The sequence below is a fragment of the Pavona decussata genome, unplaced genomic scaffold (genome assembly GCF_977016875.1).
Source record: "Pavona decussata unplaced genomic scaffold, jaPavDecu1.1 SCAFFOLD_98, whole genome shotgun sequence".
Taxonomy (NCBI): Eukaryota; Metazoa; Cnidaria; class Anthozoa; order Scleractinia; family Agariciidae; genus Pavona; species Pavona decussata.
This window is the reverse complement of record NW_028145514.1, coordinates 1073150-1094577: the sequence shown is the minus strand read 5'-3', so window position 1 is coordinate 1094577 and position 21428 is coordinate 1073150. Positions and strand designations below refer to the sequence as shown.

At 39.2% G+C, this 21428-nt stretch overlaps 3 protein-coding genes across 3 annotated transcripts in view; 2 read left to right on the top strand and 1 right to left on the bottom strand.

The window, feature by feature from the left end:
- LOC146472528 (polycomb group RING finger protein 3-like) overlaps positions 1-21428 on the top strand; it is a 114288-nt gene that overhangs the window by 12887 nt on the left and 79973 nt on the right. The window lies entirely within an intron of this gene.
- LOC146472537 (homeobox protein EMX2-like) lies at positions 1485-5344 on the top strand. Its single transcript, XM_085119317.1, has 2 exons — positions 1485-1975; positions 4090-5344. The coding sequence occupies exons 1-2, from the start codon at positions 1738-1740 to the stop codon at positions 4347-4349; spliced, it is 498 nt and encodes a 165-aa protein (XP_084975443.1). The 5' UTR covers positions 1485-1737; the 3' UTR covers positions 4350-5344.
- On the bottom strand, positions 5172-21425 carry LOC146472536 (BLOC-3 complex member HPS1-like). The gene is made up of 10 exons (XM_085119301.1): positions 21288-21425; positions 18531-18909; positions 16254-16636; positions 14853-15327; positions 13515-13694; positions 13046-13216; positions 10864-11174; positions 9492-9673; positions 8319-8472; positions 5172-6527 (listed from the first exon to the last, which is right to left on the bottom strand). Exons 2-10 carry the CDS (start codon positions 18786-18788, stop codon positions 6347-6349), a joined length of 2295 nt encoding a protein of 764 aa, XP_084975427.1. The 5' UTR covers positions 18789-18909; positions 21288-21425; the 3' UTR covers positions 5172-6346.

Sequence of the window (21428 nt, the reverse complement as noted above, 5' to 3'; positions counted from 1 at the left end):
ATTTCTCGGAGATTTGTCAGTTAGGCTTAATATTGGAAAAATGTACGATTTTTATTTTTTTTTTTTATGTTTTAACGAAAAAAGAATAACTGAGATTGTCCTGTTGACTTGTGAGAACAGAATAGCGTGTTATCATTTCATAAGTAAATTTTTTCGTCAAATACAGTTCTGTTTACGAAGGAAACGTAAATGTATTGTACAATCGCCATCAAGTTGCTACTGGTCGTTAATTAGTAAGAGAAAGCGAAATAAATGATGGGGCATAATTTGGTTGACTGCGTCAAGAAAAATTTCGGCTCGAGACCAAATTGGATCCTTTGATAATCGCTTCGAATTAATGCTGATGGAATGTCAAAAATCAGAAATTAAATAAAGCCAATGAAAACAGAAAAATTAAGTGATTTAGGAAGCACTGCGGGAAATGAGGGTCAATCTGTTCAAATTTTTCAAAATTACTAGAAATTTTGAGTCCCTATGGAGAGCAACCAGCATTTAAGTGTAATAAAAAAATATGCCGTAATCAGGCAAATCTGTGTATGCTCTAAGAATCTTTTCGGCGTTAAAATTGTTTACTCTCACTAATATAAGCTTTTACATGTACAAACGAATATTATACCGAGGCAAATAGTGTGTGTATTTAAAATGGTTAAGAATGACTCTGTGAAAGTATTCAGTCAAAATTTCTCACAACATCAGTATAAACCTGTTTCTAAAATATGTCCCCTCCTGCCCTCATCCAGTTAGTTAATTTTCTAGAATAGGAACGCTCTACTGCCAACAATATGCAAGCAAGGAGCAAGAATAAATTCATTCTTAAAATATTAATGAGCCAAGTTCAGTTTTGGTAATGGAAAATTGCTAAAGTCATTTCACTTTATGTTTCGACTGATTTTAAACACGAAATTCGTTAAGCAAATTTTGGAGAACGAATTTTAGCGCAAATGTTTCTTTCCGGGACATCAAGAACGTTCTACTGTCAATTTCATCTTGCAAAAAAGACCTGAAATAATTTTATTTTTGTCATTTTTTTGTTTTGGCATGATTGTACCTAATCTGAATCCCAAGTATTTGTAATAATAACTAATCAAAAACGCACTAAGATTTCCCAGACACCCTGTGTAGCTGAAATAATTAGGAAGCTGATTTTCAATGTTTGGGGTGTTTTTGAGTTTTCATTTCGCGTGACGCAGCGCGAAAATGTTAAATATACGCGTTCGTGTAACAATTTGATAGAAACAATCAATAATCAGACTGGTTTGAAGTTCCAAAAGCTGGCAATGTACAATGTTTTCTTTTTAATACTTCCGTGCGTCAAGGTCCATTAATGACAAGGAAAAAATCCTACTTAATCAGTTAAAGACATAACAAGAAAGATACATAAGAAAATTAAATAAGTCATTTGCCAATGAAGCGAGATGGAAAAGCTTTAAGGTGTTCTTTAAAAATTTATAAGCCGGCTATTAATAAGAGGTCACAAGCCTTCTAAGCACTTGTCATTGTCGGTGAAATTCCCAACAAGTGTTCAATTCAAATCTAATTGCAAAGTAACTACCTTCGAAATCTTCTTTTACATAGCCAAGAGTTGCTGTTCAAGTTTAGCTTCTGTCACTTTTAAACGCAGATAACTAGCTGCTTTTTGTTGGCGTTCAGAATTCTGCGGCCCACAAACATTGCAACTCGACCCTAATACTGCCAGCTTTCCAACCTTCAAATTGTTTTGAGTTTAAAACTTTCAAAATGCATGAGTCGTCTTCTTCAGAAATGTCTCCATCAAGTGCATACCACTCTAGAGAGGACAGCAAGCCTCGAAGATCTCCACCACCACTCGTTTCCATGGACGGAACTCGGAGAGACTCGCTTGTCGGACTCCAAAGGCTTGTCTATAGCTCGCAAATTTTCACGCATTCGCGAACATCTCACGAAGACACCCGACCAGTGGCGAACATTGGCGACAATGTTGTGGAAGTCAAACCAGGTAGTTTTTTCGGCCTCTGTGTTATAATTTTTAAATATCATTGAATGTTTGAGCAGTAGTTAAGGATATTTATTTCGTATCCGAAGGCACTTAAGCACATAACAAATGCATCATACAAAATATTAGAAATCAAATTATTTCATTTGAGGAGGACAAAAAATAATATTACAAGATTTTGAAATAAATTTTTCCGTGACAAGAAGCCATTTGCGGCAAATGAACTAAATCGAAGCGCATATAAGTAAAAAGTTTTTCGTTTGCGCTTTATTACCATTATTTATTAAGCTTTTCAATGATTCATGATTTGTCGCAAAGCTATATTTTAAGCCAGCATGAAATCATCATTAACTTTTTAAACATTCCACAAGAGATGTCCTTACAGAAGATATCTTTCCTCGGCGGTTAATGGCATTAAGGAAGTATTTGTGATGTGTTTGATAACAACGACTCCTGAATCTTGAGGTTTCTTAAGTGAAAATATAATGAGAATTGTACATTATTGTCACGTACTGACCTTGATATAATTGATACCGGTTTATGCAAGGTGGTTTTGCACACTCGGAAATAATGTGTCAAATAGTACCAGAAAACATTCTGCTCCAAAGCTTTTATTTGAATCATCACACTATCAACTGACTGAAAAGATAAAACCACCTTGTTATAACAAGCAGAATCGTCAGCCAAGAAAAACACTTAACAGAAGCTTTTACGTGAATGGTTACACTCTAGGACCCTATCCACAGAGCCAAAAATTAGAACCACCTTGCATGGCACCACAGGAAAGCACTGCCCAGTGGCTTTTATTTTAATAGCCAAATTTAGCCACAAACGCGTGCACTCAAATGCGACACAAATCAAGATCTGCCTCTGACAGTGAAAGTTTCCTGATTATTTGATGGAAAGTAATCACGATGCGCTTCTCTCTCTAACTAAGGTAAGCACGCTAGGAAATCGCAAACAGGAAAATGGACAATTCTTAATTGGCTTGATTCATAAATAAACTATATGATAATCTTAATCTCGTTTTGAGCATTGAAATTAAAGAGTAAGAAAAGTGTAAATTATAAAGTCATCAGACCATCAGAGACACTAAACAATTCCACATAAAAGTTGCCAAATTCACCCTGATAGGCCTCGTGAACGACCCATCTCACAGAATGTTTGATATGATTTGGTTTTTTTTTACGAGATATCACATTCGTTCGACTATCCCCTTCTGCGTCCGTCTATAATGGCAAAATGAACTCCGTTACTCAACTGATGAATTGAAACTTTTCCTGTCTTAGTTTAACCTCTTTCCTGCCCTCTTCAGTTTGGACACACCCTTTACGCCCCCGACAACGATTACTAAGTTTATTAAAACAGCACCTCTTTCTATAAAATTAATTTGATTCGCGTGTCAGTTGTTGTATTTCTTAAATTGGCTATCTGTTATCAGAACTCTTTTACCATTGTGTAATTATCTTAAATAAAAAAAAAAAAAATAGAAGTGCCGTAGCAGAAAAATTACCTCGCCCGTAATGAAAGTTTTGTACAGTGCTTTGTAGATGATAGTTTGTTACTTAGTCAATTGTAAAATCCTTCGGTTAATCGTTAGCTTTATCCGCAGTCGCCCTTGGAGCGGGGTCTGATCGAGACGACGCGCCCAGGATGCCCTGCACCATCGTACTCGGTCCCAAGCCTTGGACATGCAAGATCCGCTCGCTCGATAAGCGTTATTAGGCCTAGGCACGAGGCTTGTAATTCGTTATTGTAACACTGTGGCACGGTGCATTGTATTCTGTTGTTTTGTATTGCGACTGTTTGTTTGGTTGTTTATTAATCAGGGCCCGGTTGTTCGAAAGCCGATTAACGCTTATCCACGATTAAAAGATAACCGAGTGTTTTCGCTCGCTCATTGAAAATGTTTCTAAAAGCTAATTTCAAGCTAATTTTAAAGAAAAGCCTACGTCAAAACTGAGGAACAAAAATATTTTGGAAAAATCGTTTTAAACTAGTAATTAGACTCGAGTCCAAATTCACGATAACCCAGGATTAGCTTACGGGGTTTTGAACAACTGGGCCCTGGAGTTAAAAAGTCGCCAAACCTCAATTTTATCTATTTTATTTTATAGGTCCCAGGCCGTCGCATTCGCAACCTCGTCCCAGTCTCCCCAGTCCAAAGCCCAAGCGAAGTAGGACTTCTTTCACGCCTGCGCAGTTAGAACGATTAGAAGAGGAATTTTCATTGGATATGTACGTTGTGGGCTTGAAAAGAATGAAGCTGGCAAACGAGTTAAACCTGTCAGAAAGACAGGTTAAGGTCTGGTTTCAGAATAGAAGAATGAAGTACAAAAGGGAGAGGGCAAAGTCCAGATCAGACGGAGGAAAATAACGTGCAACTGGAACTCCTGAAGGCAACGACATTATTTATGTGACTATTATTTTAATTTTATTTTAAAAATGTATCTCTCCTTCTCAAAGGCTCAACGGGAGTTTTAGGGAGGGGAGAGCCTGCTGTCCGTGGGATTTTGCTCCGGCACGCATTTGGTTCAGTGGATTTTCCTTAAACCCAGCGATCGCCATGGAATCCTTCAGAGCCTCCACGGAGGAGAGAGATATTTACAGTTGATAGGCGGTTCATTCCCAAAGGGATGTAACTGCGTTGGGCCCGGTAACTAATACGAGATTAAACGTTAACTTCTCTCTTTGTCAAGCTCTTTGGTCAGCGGTTGATCGCCATAGTTTTTGATTGGCTGCCGACTTGCGTCGTTTTACTGCAGAAATCCTGCGGTTGTAAAATTTCTTCCAGTTCCCCAAAGTCTCTCCTGGCGGCCAACCGCTGGCCAACTGCTGAGGGTTTGGGTACGAGATTGCTCTGAGGTCCTCAAAGCAGCTTTGGGGAGGGGAGAATCTGCTGAGCGAAGTGACTCTACAATGAAAGGAACTCGCTACAAATCTCACGTCTGTTGGGCCCACACTCACACTGTACAGCAGATCTACACAGATGTCTCATCGAATCACAGCGGACAAGAAAGCGTTAATTACGTGTTCACACAGACTCAAAAACTTGAACCGCCCCATAACCAAGGTATGACTCCATAAACTTTCAGTTATTACAACGCTTGGGCTGGGTTTTAATTGCCATTGGACTGTTGCATTCTCCGCCACTGCCTTAGACAGTTCATTTCTGTTTGATTCACGTAAAATTCAGTACTCACATAAAATACGTTGATTACTATACTCCATTTTCTTTTATTACAGATTCACTGTATGCCATCTATTGTACATTGTCTGCTATAGAAAATAAAATTACTGTGGCGACTTCGTCGATTTTCTCTCTCAGAGAGAAGAGTTGGTGATGGTTGGGTTTATTGTTTGAGTGGTTACGCTAATCTCCCCTTGAAGACCAAAAAACGGCTCTTATTTTAAGGTCAATGCTCTGTTGTGCAGAGCGCAACTCTACTACCAATGATGGCAAAGTCGACATATCTATCTACAGATATAACTAACAGCTAAAAAATATCAAATCTTACTGATATCTCACAATAAAAATTCTTTATTTACTTTTTGCATCTCGGTTTTCGTAAAACTAACCAAATTTTCCTCTCGGAAAAACTAGTTTCCTACTGTTTTATAAAATGTTTGCCAAAACAGTTAGTTGACCTCATTTTGTTCTTTTCAGATTTGTGAAAATTTAAAAACACGCTTACTGATAGAAATACCAAATTTCTCTGTCGAAGACAATAGCCACTTCGGATTCATTAGTGAGGTAATAAATAAGCTTTAATATTTTGTTGAATTTCTCAGTAATACTAGTTTTGAAACAGACTTGACACTGAATGTAATTTATGTATATTAATAAAACACTATTATTTTGAAAATAATCCCGGTTCTTGGAAAATACACTGTTTAAGCCAAATGCATAAATTACATATTCGAACTCTTCCTTTCTCAAAAATGAGTAGGATGACCCTCTCTTTTATTTCAATTTGCAGCAAACACAGAAAGTTTAAAAGCTCAACATAATTCCCCCACCCTTCCAAGAAAAAAAAAACATATTACCATTTTTTAACGCATTTTAACCGCAAAGCCATAAACCGTAATGTCCAGTAGTTCAGGTAATGCATGTTCTCTGTTGTATATTGGCCCAACACTGAATTTATTCACATACGTTGTGCAACTATTACAATTCACAACATGGTGGGAGAGGTTAGGGGAGAGGATACAGTGTTTCAGGGAGCAGGGGGGGAATGCTTTACTCCTGACCTCATTCAGACAGATTCTACAACATACTTTTCGATATTTTATCAAGATAGCCGAGTAGCCCTATACTTAATTCGCTGCTTTGGTACACTTCCTGTCACGTGACAGATCTCTAACGTCACATGATCATTGTATCAAGCTGATTGGATAATGAGCCCCCAGGGACGTCCCAAACAGCGCAGACGCAAGACTTCGAATGTGTTTGGTGGCGAACTGGACTGGGACCAAGCCAACGTGCACACACATGAGCTCATAACAACGGATAGCGTTTGCTGGGGCTCCTGGAAAGCATCGCTTCGTCAGGTCCCTGTTAAGAGAACAAACGACTTTAAAGTAACTAAAGGATTTCCACGCTGTCAAGGATTGCTTAGCCTCATTCCCAGACCTAATCGCGCTTTTCGGGTTAACACTTGTTTCCATTTCTCAAACCGACCTTGGACATTCACTTAAAATTACATGAAGTGAAACTCATTTCAAACTTAAGATGGAACGTAGGAAAATAAAGAATGGTATTAGCCTTGAAGTCGAGTCTTTTGCTTCATTTCTTCTATCTATAACCATTACACCAAAGAGGATTAGTTGCCTAGGCCTGTAATCTTTAACCTACTTATACAGAGTTACCCATCACGATAAATCAATCCGCGCTCACCCTAAATACTGTAGATCAGTGCTCAACCCTCAAATGCTGTTCCTTGCCTAACTGGAGCTCTCCTCACTCAGTTCTCTGCCTAATGAATGGGATTCTATGCCCATGTACATCGGTACTATGACGATAAGGAATACGACACTGTGTAAACCTCATGAGGTGTCCAAGGCCAGTTTGAGATATGGAAACAAGTGCTAACCCGTTTACCGAGCGAGCCGAGCCGAGCTGCCTGTCTGAGGGACCGAACGTGACAGCTTCCTGGGCGTGTCTTCCCGACCGGCTAAACAGGTGATATCATGTTCGGCCGCGCGCCGAGGACATATGGGGACGAGGCTGAAGGATAGTAACTGATCATTACTGCTTGTCATGCGATTTATCGTTCCACTTTTCATTCCTAAGGGGCCTGACGGACCACTGGAAAAGTGATGGGTTGGGAGAGACTTTTTTAGATTGAATGTTTCTTTTTACTCGTCCATTACCTATGATGGATCTTTTTACTGGGCAAAGTTCTCTGCAAAAATTTGTTTTCTTTGGGAGAAAATGTTGCAATCTCTAAGGACTGCAGAGACCGCAAGAAAGGCCGGGTACTTTGAACGCAATGATTGTGAGTGCTTTAGGAGGTGGCCTCCTCGAATGAATAGTCCTCTTTTCCGCCTGTATTTTTCCCACACGCTCAATTGATTTTTACTCGTGTATTGATGACCTTTTTTATTTCAGTCAATCGGATTACAGCTATTCCAAGCCGCTCCTTTTAGGCAGTCTCGACTCTTCGAAGTTATTAGCAAACACCAAAGAAAAACAAAAATATAATGCCATTACATTTTTTTTTTGGCTATAAAACTGACCATTAGCTTTTAAAATTCGAAATTGAATCGAAAATTATATATCATTTTCATGAACTGGAATTGGACTTTGGACTGACGAGAACAGGGTAATCCGGAGAATCACAAGTCAGAGGAAAGAGAAAACCAACAAACTTAACCCAAACATGCTGACCAATGCGAGAATCGAACCTGCCCACACTGGAGGGAGTTAGCGCCCCAATCTTGCTCCCTTATAACTTTTAAAAGCAATAAGAACTAACGCCAAATTAAACAATGTTGACATTGAAGTGATTTTAAATTGAGGGGTCTAAAGCAATTTCGCGTTTGCTTTGGTTTTGCTTTAGTACGCTCTGTAATTGGTTGACAAAATTCGCGCCATTTTCTCAACCAATGGGAAGCCAAACCAAAATTAATCTAGATTTGCTCGCACCAATTTTCCCGCGCTTGGCACCGGTTACATGTTTTTTTCTTTGAATTCTGGTTGTTAATTGCGTTGATAATATCTGTTTTGATTGGCGAAGGTAATTAATTTGGTTTTATGGCACTCAACTGAAAACCACTCTACCACCACCGTATTAAACAATACTAACACAATCTTAACACAACAGTGTTGTTTGTCGCGACTTACCTGTAAAAGGAGCCAGACAGAATCCCAGGGGGAGGAGAACCGTGAAGGACTGGGAGCGGGCACTGCAGTGCAACTGGGTTCCCGGATGTATCTTCAAACCACAGACAATACGTAAACAGGAAATCTCCATCACGAACAGCTACGAACGTGTGACCTGCAAACAACACACTCCATTCAAATGAAAGAAATCTCAACCTGGAGTCAGAAGGGTAGTTTTGAAAGCAACTGTTGCGTTGACGGAAAGCACCTGTGGGCATCATCATCTTTTACTAACTTGGAGTTGATAAGATGCATAGAAAATGTGCTAGAAGAAGGAGTCACTCTAATCGTGACATTTTTTCTTCTCAACTTTATTAGTATCAGCTGCATAATGTCCTCAGTACGCAAAATTTGGCACAATGACCTGAATGGGGCCTAAGTCACTCAGACAGTCAATAAATTATTCTGGTAAGCGATTTTACGAGAGTCTTAAATTATTACAAACTAGATCATTGTATAATGCAATTCCAGAGATTTGATTGGCTTAGTGGCCATGGTATATGAGCCATTATTCCATGCCCGAGAAATAGAGACCATTAAATTGTCTTCTGGTTGTTCTTGCCAAGCGAAATCAGCAAGATCTATCAATATTTCTTCATCGTTTTTAATAAAACAATTATTCCACACACGCTTGTTACATATGAGATGAAGGATAGCTTATTGGCTATCCATCATGTCATAAAACGCGCACTCATGGAATAATTGTTAATTATTACACGAGTTCAACGGTACGTTAAATATTCGCGTTATTCTAATACACGTTAACTTCTTTCCATTAAGCTATTTCCTAAATTCTGAATCTTGTATTGTATAGGAAAGTTTCTCTTTTCACCATACTCTAGTGTCTCAGAACATCTTTTATAATACTTCACGTTAATCCTCACTCTCAGAATTATTCTTACTCATCAGTTCTTGTATGTCTTGTATGTCTGACAAAATAAGCTTGGCAAAATACGACATTTCATTTTGGAAATTCCACCTCCTCGCGTGAATTTCATTTCTTTTTTTCTAACATATTTTACCATACTATAGGTATTCTCGATAATTATAAGTCGCATTAATTTGAAATACCTTAATAAACACTAGCTTTAATTTCTGATAATATGGGCCAACCACAATGCAGATATTCCTCACCAAGTAGTAAATAAGTATGAATGTAAGTCCACATATCCCATATTTTCTGTTTAATGACGTAGCAAGGATCAGTAGGGTCTCGGATCTTGCTTGGTGACGTGTTAATAGAAGGCGCGGTTACTTGGTCACCGCTGCGGTCCACGTAAATAAAGTGCACCAGACCAGGAAAGTCTTCTAAGTAGCTGGAAACTGTTAAGGAAGCGACGATGGTTGCAAAAGATTTTCTCGAAATGAACTTTGGACGCTAGCCTTCGGTACTATCTAAGCTATTGATGGCAGAAATGTTTCAAAAGAGCACTTTCTGATCTAGAATGGATTCACTGAGTCGTATCGATCTGGGAATAGTCCGACAAACAACTGACAAGCGTTATTTATATAATAAGTACTTATTCATGGATAAGAAGAGTTTTCAACTAAGTGTCCCAAAGCCAAAATCACAGTAAACATTGTAACCAATGACAACAAACACAAACAATACAATGGACCAATCAAAACTAGAACCAAATACATGTAACAACAACAACAGAAACTTTACTGGAAAAAATAACGAATCGTTTCGTTGTTTTAGCTCAAATTCACCGAAGTTTTTGCATGTGGCCTTGAATTCCTTCAGAAAAAAATGTATTGCTCCAATGTCTTATCCGCTGCTTTGCGCTTCGTTTGCAATAATAGGCAAGATTTCCACATTCAAAAACTACATAACCTAAATATAAGCTAAAACAACAAAAAGCTATCTGAAATGTATTTAGATTGATTATGCTCTGGGCCCTTCACTTACACTAATCCGCAGGTAGTTTTTGCTTTTCTTGGCGTGTTAGTTAAATCGTTTTGTTTAAGTTTATGAGGCAAATGTCAAATAACGAAAAAATAACCAAACGATAACAGGTGTCCAATAATCCTATGTTTGTGAAAAAGAGGGAAAAGAGAAAACAAACCTGAATGAAAGAGAGAAAATAAAATGACTAAACAATAGGTTTACAGTACTAGGACATTTTTTTAGATTATCGTGCTAAAATAAATAAACATATGCAGGTGAAAATAAACGATAAAACCGAACAACGTTTCGGAGTCGTCATGACGCCATTATCATTATTTATTTCTATTACTTCGAACTTGATAATGGCGTCATGACGACTCCGAAACGTTGTTCGGTTTTATCGTTTATTTTCACTTGTATATGTATATCTAAACCTTTACTTATAACAATAAATATAGTCTGCAATTTTCGATTGCTTTTGGATTGACTTCAAATTGGTTGAAAGAGCGGGCCGACTTTTTAACAAATCACACTGCAAACAGAGCAAAACAAAAGCAAATGTCACACTGCAGAAAGAAATCGTCAAAAAAACTTTTGTATTCATGAAAAGGATATGCAGTCATAGTAACGTTCCTCTGTCCTTTAACAAGCAAGTAATCCTCAAAATCGGCCAGTCGGGTTTGAAGCATCTCTTGGATCTGTGAGATCGTTGTCAGTTGCTGTTCACTGACGGACGGCTGCCCCCGGCTTGTACAAAACAGAACACTAAAGAGTGACTTGAGGCTACGCGCCATTTCGGTTACGGATGCTTCAAGCTGAGGGGACATCTCGGCACCAACTGGAGATGCAAGGAAGCTTAATAAATCTCCTCTTTTAACCAATTCCCAGCGATGGCGTAAGGTCCGCACCTGATTCTCAACAGCAACCTGAAAACAACATCACATTCACTCCATTGCGCATATGCCACATATTGACATTCCAATCCTAGCAGTATGCAGGATGTTTGTCCCATGAACCTAGTTTAATGGCCTTAGCTCCCACGAGTCTCCTGTAGCTCAGTGGTAGAGCATCCAAACTAGTAATCGGAAGGTCTTAGGTCTTAGATCCTAGATTTCCTTTTTCCGAGTTTGCCTGTGTCACTCACTGAATACATCATTCCCAACATGTAGCTACTTCAAAGGTCATTCCAAAAGCATTCTTAACTAAAGTAAACACATCATTACCATCACCAACTTACAGTCCATCAAAAAACTTATCAGTTAATTCCAGCAGTACCCAACCTTACTCCCGCCGGTAATTAGCCCGACTTTTTTCAACATTGTCCATCCCGGGGGTTAAGCCGCATTAGTCTATCCCAGGGCATATAATGGCCTCGTGATTTTCACATCACAATGCCTTCGCTTCGTTTCAATGATAAGCTCACCAGCGAGGACAATAAATTCTTGATTTAGTACGTCCGACGAGGACATAAATGAGATGGTAGATCCACAGAAAGAACGCTCGCTGCCACAATACTGAGAAATAGGACTTATTCGAGACTTGAGTGCCCGGGGGTCAGCCGCGGGGAGGGGGGGTACTCTTGGAATTTACTGATGCATCATAATAATCTGGTGGAGGCACGGTGGCGTAGTGGTTAGCACGTCGCACTTTCGGTTGGAAGGTCGGAAGGTCGGTGGTTCGTGGCCAGGTTGGTCTCTTCATTGCTGTGTTGTTTCCTTAGGCAAGAACCAGGTGTATAATGGGTACTGGTGACATAATGCTGGGGTAACCCTGCGATGGACTAGCATCCCATCCAGGGGGGAGTTCCAATACTCCTAGTTGCTTCATGCTACAGAAACCGGGCCAAGCTCCGGCCTTGTAGGCCACTTAGGCTCGTAAGCGCGACTTGACCTTACCAATAATAATCTGGGGCCTTTAGATAGCAGATTGAGTAGGAGTACGACTTTCAAATTTCACTAGAAACCTCACTCTCAGATTTCCTGTTCCTTTTTAGCAGAAAAGGAGACTCTAGAAACAAAATTGGAGTGATAAATAGCTATCTTTTACGCAAACAAACTAGATTTGAAAAGTCGTACTTAAGGACGGTGCCTACTAATACCGAAGTATTTTTGTGCGGTTAATGACTATGCGGGAAAAGCAGATCTTAGCAAGGCCTATTGGAATCCAAAAAGAAAATTGGGGGTAACCACGCATTTTTCAGAGATAATTAAGCAACAATATCTCTAAAAAGTGCCAAAATATAAAGCAATGTATGATATTTTTTCCCAAATTGAAGCTTAATTTTCTCTGAAAAATGCATGGTTACCCCCAATTTTCTTTTGAGACACCAAAGGCATTTGGTAAGTTCTGCTTTATCCGCATAGTTTTAAACCGCGCAAAAATATTCCTGTTTTAGTAGGCACCACCCATAGGAAACCCGAGTATCTCGCGATGCGCAGAACGTATACGCAGTAACAATAGTAGGCACCGTCCTTAAACTCAAACGGAAGCTCCCTATTATTATCCTCATCACAACCAACATTATGACATTCTATGCCAAAACAGGCGAACGTAAGAACCTTTACTCAACATACTTTGTTAACGATTGCAAAAACGATCAATCGGCTCCTTTCGAAACATTAAAATTCAACTTGAGTCGAGGTCCAGAGGTCAAAAACAACAGAAATGAATAAACATGCTTATTCAACTTCCTTCGCTTGTGTCCTCTAAGCCTCATTGTCAAAACGAATTTTAATACATCGAAAGGAGCCTATTCACCTTTGCTAACAAGTGATATTAAATTCTGTGGCCTTCCTACCCCAACAGTGGTCCTAAAGCACTCAAGAACTTTCCTAACGGTAGTTTCCAGTTTCTCCATGAGAGCCTGAGCCTGCTGTTGTGTCCGCTGACCCTGTGCAGCAGAAGGCTTGATACTAGATAAGCACTGTAATGCTTGGTAAATAAACAATGCCACGTTATAATGTTTTGTCTGACGAACAAAAGAAAAACAAAAGTAAGTCAATCACGTCCTTCCTGAAAAGGACCATTCATCAACCCTTATATTTTCCATTTCAAATTTTGGCTTTTGAGACCCCTTCCTCTTGGTATTTCCAATGACCCTCCTTGGGGTGGGTATGGATATTTTCTGGAAGGGTACATTATCCCCACCTGCTCAAAGTACTTAAGAACTTGACTGATCACAGAAAGTCCCAAAAGAGTTACTAAAGAAGGCCAGGTGTATCCTCCTTGAGCTGCTAGTTGCGATAGAATATCCATGTTTTTCTCACCTCACTCACAAGGACCAAAACAGTTCCTGTACCAAGACAAACAAAGTGGAGGACATGAGGTAGATAAGGACACTTATCCGAGCTTAAAAACACCGGTTGACGGTAATACTGGTGTCGCCTGTCAGTGCTCTGGGAGTCAAGCTCATCATCATCTGTTTCAGCTTCTGCTTCCTCCTCCAACTAGAAACAAACAACATGAGAACTAAGCAGTGTTAAGAGAAGACACCAAAATGGATTTTTCCAGTTTTGTCAAAAATATATACCAAATAGAGCTAGGTGTATTAGATGTTGGAAGTTTGATGTCATAATCTCTTTGACTTCAGAAAAAAAAAAAGAAACAGAAAGATTGATGACAGACAAACCATCAAACAATTAGCATGAATCAGAAATGCCTTCATGCAAACAATACCTGCCACTAGCAGCGCAGTGGCATGTTGCCGCTGGGTGGCGCAGTGGTGAGAGCACTCGCCTCCCACCAATGTAGCCCGGGTTCGATTCCTGGACTCGGCGTCATATGTGGGTTGAGTTTGTTGTTGGTTCTCATCTTTGCTCCAAGAGGTTTTTCTCCAGGTATTCCGGTTTTCCCCTCCCCTCAAAAGCCAACACTTCTACATGTACATTCCAATTCGATAGAAAGTGCCCCCAATTAGTGCTCTCCGCTAAAGACATTGACACTTAAATAAAGTTATTTAAGTAATAAATAAATTTATTTATTTTATTTTATTTTATTTTATTTTATTTTATATAAAGTCACTTTTTCCTGCTTAACATTCTTCTTGGATCAGTAAATTCTTCAGATACATGCATCCATTTTGAGTGTTCTTTGGCAAGTAGGTAGAGTATGCAATGAACCCCAAGTTTTATTTAGTATTCCAGTAAGTATGATGTCTCAACAACTTTACTGACTCAACAAAGATGATGATGATAAAATGATGAAGTTCCCACAAAACAACTTGCACTTTGTCTTGGGTGTGGTTTACGGACGTCTAGTTTAAAAACTTCCATTTTCCCTTAACCACATCCCAGGTCCAACTTTCATCTTGTTAAAAGAACTGGCCATGTTAGTTGATTAAAACTGATTTACTAATCCACTCCATTGCAAAGATGGTTTACATGTGCACATAATTTTGTATTTTCACTACAACGAACATGACAGAAACATCTGGAGATTGCAGATGGCAGGGCAGCCAGCTGGCGGACTGATTTGTGGTCATACATGTACTCACAACATTATTATCAGCAAACTAAAACTTCACAGTTTGTACCTATAGTAAAGGTGAAATAATATTAAATTAACAAAACATTTACTGACTTATTACAATCAAGATGACTATTCACCATTTTCTTGAGATATTCTGGGGTAGGAGCTCTTGGTGTAAAGAAACGCTCTTTAGGCATTGCAGGTGTTTTTTGACCCTCCGGTGATGCTGCTTCAGCTCTGTTGTTCATAGGACTCATGGGCGCAGGCGAGGATCGTGGAGAATAAAATTCATCTTCAAGAGATGAGCCTGGATACTCGAAATCATCGGCATCTGCATTCGCATTCTGCAAAGACTGGTCTATGTCAACAGGATCAGACTGTCTTGGAGTTCTTGGTCTCTGTCCCCGCATGGAGGGACCCCCTTGAGCATGTGATCCACTGAGAATGTGGTGCGACATTGAGGGGCCCCCTTTACGAATCACCGGGTGTGCCAGTTGAGGAGGGGTCCTGTTTAGTGTTAGAGGTATGGCTTGTTTTGAGTGCGGGAAGATGTTGTGTAGCAGTACTGTGATCATGAGGATGTCTGCAGCTTTTAGCTCTGAGGCGTTCCGACTGAAAACAGAACAAACACAGTAAAACTTTATATACATACACCTAATCCCAATATTTGAGACAAAATGTTCCAAAGTCGAGAGGAAATGATTATTGTGGTACTGACTAAACTAAAGCAAGTAGAATGCATGGCTTGGGGGAGAGTACAAGACAGATTTTATTTTGTGTTGTTTGATCAAGACTATTTTGCTTGCCAATATGCACATCAGAATAAATTAATTGGTCAGAAAAGTATGATATACAAAAGTATTCTGACTTGTTCATATCAGGATCCCATTTAGACTTCATTCTTGAATAAAAGACCAACTCCTATCATCTTTATCTCACTTTTTCACAAACTGAGTGAAATTACATTATCTCTTCATCTCTTATCTTTTCAAGATACCAGTAACTCAAATAAAAATAATATATCAAACAAAAAGGTTTTGTTTTCAGCTTTTGATTCCCTCACAGAATCTCATTCAAGTGGTGTTGGAATTTGTTTTTGTCACATGATTAAATCACGAGGAATTAAAAGAGAACTAGAGAGGCTATTGAAATTCATTGCCAGGCTCCGACATTGAATCGCGATTTATCGGATATGAGCTCCCGGCGACCTACCAGGACGTTTTGACACGTGATATTTTATCAACTTAATCATCTGACAAAAACGTCAACACCACTTGACAAAGATTCCATGAGGGAATCAAAAGCTTGTGCTTGAACATAAATTTTTGATCCTGAAAACAAAACCTTTTTGTTTGATATAATGTGACAGGAACAAGGAACAAGGAACAATTTTTTCTCCAACAAAAATAATATGGTAATCTTGTAGCTGCATTTAACTGCAATTTCACACTTAATTAAGACAAACATCCAACCCCAAATAGCTTATAAAAGAGTGCACCTCCAACCTCCTACAGTACCCCACTAAAGCAAGCTCTTACCTGGAATACAAAGCAAGAAGCTTTGTGTTAACAAGCAGCAGCGCATGAGCCACATTTTGGTCACCCTTACTTCTGGCCATGTTTAGTGTGGTGTCCAACAAACTGATGCTCATTTCACTTAGGCTCTGATTCACATGAATGCGCTCAACAGCCTCAACCAAGAAACTCTGTTGCTGCGACGATAGAAATACCCATGTATCAATCAAACTGCCCAGTGTTTTCCATGCCTTTTTCTGTGCCGATAATATTTCAGGTTTCAGTAGTTCAAGGGATGCTCCATAATGCACCGTTGCTAGCTTGTGTAAGACTGATAGCTTCCGTTTCAGGAAATCTTCTGACTCCTCACCATCACCATTTACGGCTGTGAAAACAAGGTCATCAAACTAGACAGAAAGACAATAACATTATGACAAAATGAGGACTCATAGGTGTTACTCACCTCAGTTTTCATGTTCATGACAAACTGAATATGCATCCTTAAATGCAGTTAAATGCAATTTAACTAAGTTAACAACAAAGAAAAGCTAGTATTCATCAGGCAGTGAGCAGCTCTTGGATGTTAGCGCACACACAGAGCACCTCATTGTGGTAACACGTTTGAGCATGGTGGAGTGTAGCGGATTTTTGAGGAGTTTCTGGATGGTTTGTCTGTTTCTTCTGCCCTTCCCCTTTCTTTCCTCTTCCACTGCTAATGCAGTGTGACCGGCGGGTCCCTGGAAGACTGAGTGAGGGCTCATGACTGGGTTGAGGGGATTGCCAGCCATGGGTCACAGTGGAGCCCCTGGACTTCCCAGGTACCCATCCTCCACTCAGCTTCATGCAGTTGTTTCACTGGACAAAATGATTTTTATTTTATTTCAACACCGTATTATCATAGTTATTATTATCTTTGGTCAGAGTTTTATTTGGAGCACTTATAGATAGGCCAAAATTCTATACTGTCTGCACACTGTAAATAACTACAATGAAATGTGACCGTCCACGAGAAAACAGGGAAAAAGGTGAATATACACAGGCACGGCAAATCGACGCGCTAAACAATAGGCAGTGAGTGAAATGACAGGCCAGCATCTGAGCAGTGTGTCAGAATGCACAGCTAATTAAATTTTTTACTTTTGTTTCTATGGCACGATAAAAAACAAAGGTGCATGTCAAATCGAACAATGAAGTGTGTCAAGCACAGCACCGAGTGAAATAGCATGCCAGCGAGTAAAATAGCACGCAATTCAAGTGAGCAAAATGACACGGTAACCGTGTTGAAGATTTTCGTTCAACTAACCATACTCTCTTCTTGTCAAACAATCGCAAGCTTGATCACCAGCTGACCTGAACTTCATAAACGTAAACGTAAACTTTAGAGACAGACAAACATTCCTCGCAGATTTTCAACAGTATAAGGGACCTCTGTTCAATTGAGCTCGAAACCGAAATTATTCTATCCATCTTTGACCTTCTTTTGATGTTTTTTAACGTAATACAAGTGCTAGGATCACTGACTGAATACAAATTCAATCACTTAGTTTGTTGTGCCACCAAAGCTCCATGTACCAGTGATCAGGCCCAAGTTGTTCAAAGACCGGATAACTTTACTTTATCAGCTGGATAAGGCACTATTCAGGGTCTAAAATATACTTCACGTTAAACGTTGTCCAAGGTTTTCGTTCACTCCTGAACTAGACTGTGGTTAGAGTGTGCATATTCGCTTGCACACGATGAAATACTGAAATCTTTGCACAGATTGAAACTGTCGGATAGTGACTTATCCACTGGATAAAGTTATCCGGCCTTTGAACAACTGGGGCCAGTTCAGTACAGTGATACCTTGTCCCCTAAGCAGTTTTGCAATCTGTCCAGATTTCAATTTTAATTTCAATTTTACCCTTTGACATTTAAAATCAAAGGGAAATTCAAGATGACAGCTCAAAAACCACCCGGATTGGCTTTAATACAAAATGATTTAGTTTGTCTTAACAGAAGATGGATAACATGCAAAATGTATGAACATCAGTTTTAAATCCCAAAAGGAGCAATTAAAATGCATCACTTTGACCAGAAGCCCATAATTTCAGAAGTACTCCAAAAATAGAATGATGCGTACCGTTTGATTTCCAACTGAAATTTCCGGGTTTTCCATGTACATGGTAAGCACCCCTGGACTTCTTGGGGTCTACTAACTTGGACTCATTCATACCTCCTCATCACTCGTCATCGTATATTACACCTAAGTATCCCCCCCTGTTTGGGTGCACAAACAATAACACAAGCTCAAATACAAACCTGCCTGAAGACAAACAATGTCCCATCTTCACAGAGAATGGATGAATAAGGGTTTCCAAGATCACTCATGTACGTTAGTGATGTGATCATTGGGGAAAATATTTGAGACAATGCAGTCATATCCATTTCATCATCATTGTGGTCTTCACCTATAAAACCTGCTTCAAGTGAAAGCTTGTTAATGTGTTTGATAAATCCCTTGTCAGCATGGATGAAAATGATATCAGGCAATGAGCTGATGATCAGGGTACACTTCATCTTTAGTAAATCAGATTCCTAATACAGCAGCTTGAGGTAGAAATGTATGTGATGGACAAGTTCTCAGCAAAATCTTGGAAATACAGCACATACGAATACTGAACTCTCATCATAGTTTCAGCTGAAAAGGAAGTCAAAAATGCATTAATCATTTTTATCAGGCTTTTGTTTCAGATATTACAAATATATATTAAATTCATGCATTCGTGCATTTTTATCATTCATCAAAGGCAGCAGTCTGGTAGCTGAAAGCTCATTTCTTTGAGAATTTCTCAAACAGAGAACCTTTTTTAGCATTTAACAAAAATATGTATAATCTTGGTTACTCGCCCAGTTTTGTTAATTTTCTTTTTTGCTTTTTACAATGAATTGAACCTAAGGCACCTGCCCATAATGGATATGTAGTCAGTACCATGTTCATTAACTACTACACTATATATCATGTTATTGAACTAGCGTGAGGTCCATTTTGGGAAAATCTTGGTTGAGTTCTTGTTTTTGTAAGTTTATGGACCAAGCCAAAGGCAAGGTCCATAAACTTGAAAAAAAAAAGGTGAGACCAATATTTTCCCAATACGGACTGAACAAGCTAACTCAATAAGGTTATTATTATGTACGCTTTTCAACTTGTTGCTTTCAGTCAAGTCCTTGTGAAACTTGCTTATGTTCAAGCAGTACAAGAAAAAGTGCAAGAATTAGAAAGTAAAAACTCTGACCAGATGATTTGAACAAATATTCCTACTTTATAAGCATAATTTAAAACATTTGTGCTTTGTTTTTGTCAAAATTGAAAGACTTTGCTCCTTTCAAATGTATGTTGTAACACAAGCAGTCCATCTTAAGTAGCAGTCTGTAAAGGAAAATTCAGACCGCTCAGGGAGCCAATCAGAATTCAGTGGGGACCAGTTCAACTATATCATAAATGAAGGGGTGCTTGGAAAAAAGCCCCAAGTGACTTCTGATAAACTGCTAGATTCTACTTCCAATTTGCCTTGTATTCACTTGTGAAACAAAAGGATAATTTGACCTTACACCAAAGTCACTTAGGGCCTTGTTCCACACACTCCTTTAAATGTTGATACTGATATTGTGTCCCACTGCAACCAGACTGATAGCACACAGTGTCACCTAATGAGCACTAAGCAACCTCCAGTACTGGAGAGTCATAAGGTCTATAATTTGCCTGGTTAATGACAATATCTGCAATGTGTGGTTCCAGAAAATCACACATGTTCAATACACCTGGGTTCACTACTTCATGCCCTTAATCGATCTGACTCAGATTGGGTGTATTGGACAACCCTCCAGAAAATATCCATACCCTCACAATGGAGGAAATTGCACATAGGACCCCCCCCCCCCCAACCCCCCGGGATTTTCCATTTTCGAGGTATTTTCTTAACCCTCAAACCTTCAGAAAATCCTCAAATATTAGATACACCCCACTCCCCTCTGGAAGAATTTGCTTTCGAAATCAGTTCAGAAATGAACTACATGAGAAATCTAAAGGCAAACCTTGAAAATCTGCGTTCTGAAGAGCACATGCCATACAGTTTAACTGGAAGAGTTTGCCAAGAAGTGGTGAATACTCCTACTACTCTTAATATTGAAAGAATTGTTGCATTTTTCATTTACCCATGTTCATTGACCACTAACTGTTGTATAGCAATACATATCTCCAAATTAATCTTATTTCATCTCTAAACTCAGATGATGGGTAATATTTACTAACAAATTATGGCGACTAAGCAGGTGAAGCACTTAAGGGCAATAGGTTAATGTCTGGATTGTGATGTGAATTTACTGGCACAGAGTACGTGTACACCCAAAGCTGCCTCAGACCCAGTGCCCAGGTTTGTGATTTAGAGGAGCATCACCCCAAAGGACCGATGCTTCCCCACATCTCTTTGAATTTCCTGACATATTGCCCTACTACACATGATACACTTATGAGCTTCAATCACTCTACCCAAGAAAATGTCATTTCAAAGGGTGATGCTTTTAAAGATTCTGCTGGGGGACAGGGGGCTCCCCAGGCAGCTCATACCACCGCCACTTGTTGGCAAATCACTTCCAAGTTACATAAATCTCCTTCCAGAACAATAGCCCTTTCACGCGGTGACCATATTGAGTCTCAGGAGAATAAAAAGCTTTGTTTTTGCACAGCAAGTCTTGCACTGAATAAGGCTTGCCATGCAAAAACAAAGCTTTTTATTCCCTCGAGACTCAACATGGCTCAACAGTGCTAAGGGTCTATTGAACAGTCTTGCACCTATACATGTATGTAAGTTAACATGCTGTATGTCTTTTACATGACGGTGTAAGACAAAATGTGACCTGGCATATCTAAAAAATACCGCTGCTTTGTATATAATAACAAACGAAATTATACAGAATTAAGATTATTTTGAAATTATTATCACGTTTGGAGCCTGCAGCTCTTGAGACAGTTTGTCTAGTGGCCTTACGTAATGGTCACATGAGTTTATAGTGACTCACCTCACTACAAGTGGTCCACAAATAGTCAGCAATACCAAGCATTCTTGGTTTTCAAGAAACCATTCCCATTAAATTTGTAGCTTTAGAAGCTAAATTAGCTGAAGACGGACTGTGTGCAATTCAATTTTCTCACTAGCTGGT

What these genes read in the sequence shown, in the direction of transcription:
- LOC146472537 (XM_085119317.1), top strand. Translation starts at nt 1,738, where the DNA reads ATGCATGAGTCGTCTTCTTCAGAAATGTCTCCATCAAGTGCATACCAC. An exon ending in TGTTGTGGAAGTCAAACCAG is followed by an intron (nt 1,976 to 4,089) that starts GTAGTTTTTTCG and finishes TTTATTTTATAG; the next exon opens with GTCCCAGGCCGTCGCATTCG.
- LOC146472536 (XM_085119301.1), bottom strand. Translation starts at nt 18,788, where the DNA reads ATGAAGTGTACCCTGATCATCAGCTCATTGCCTGATATCATTTTCATC. An exon ending in CATTGTTTGTCTTCAGGCAG is followed by an intron (nt 16,637 to 18,530) that starts GTTTGTATTTGA and finishes CTTTCTGTCTAG; the next exon opens with TTTGATGACCTTGTTTTCAC. An exon ending in CTGTCTGGCTCCTTTTACAG is followed by an intron (nt 6,528 to 8,318) that starts GTAAGTCGCGAC and finishes TTCTCTTAACAG; the next exon opens with GGACCTGACGAAGCGATGCT.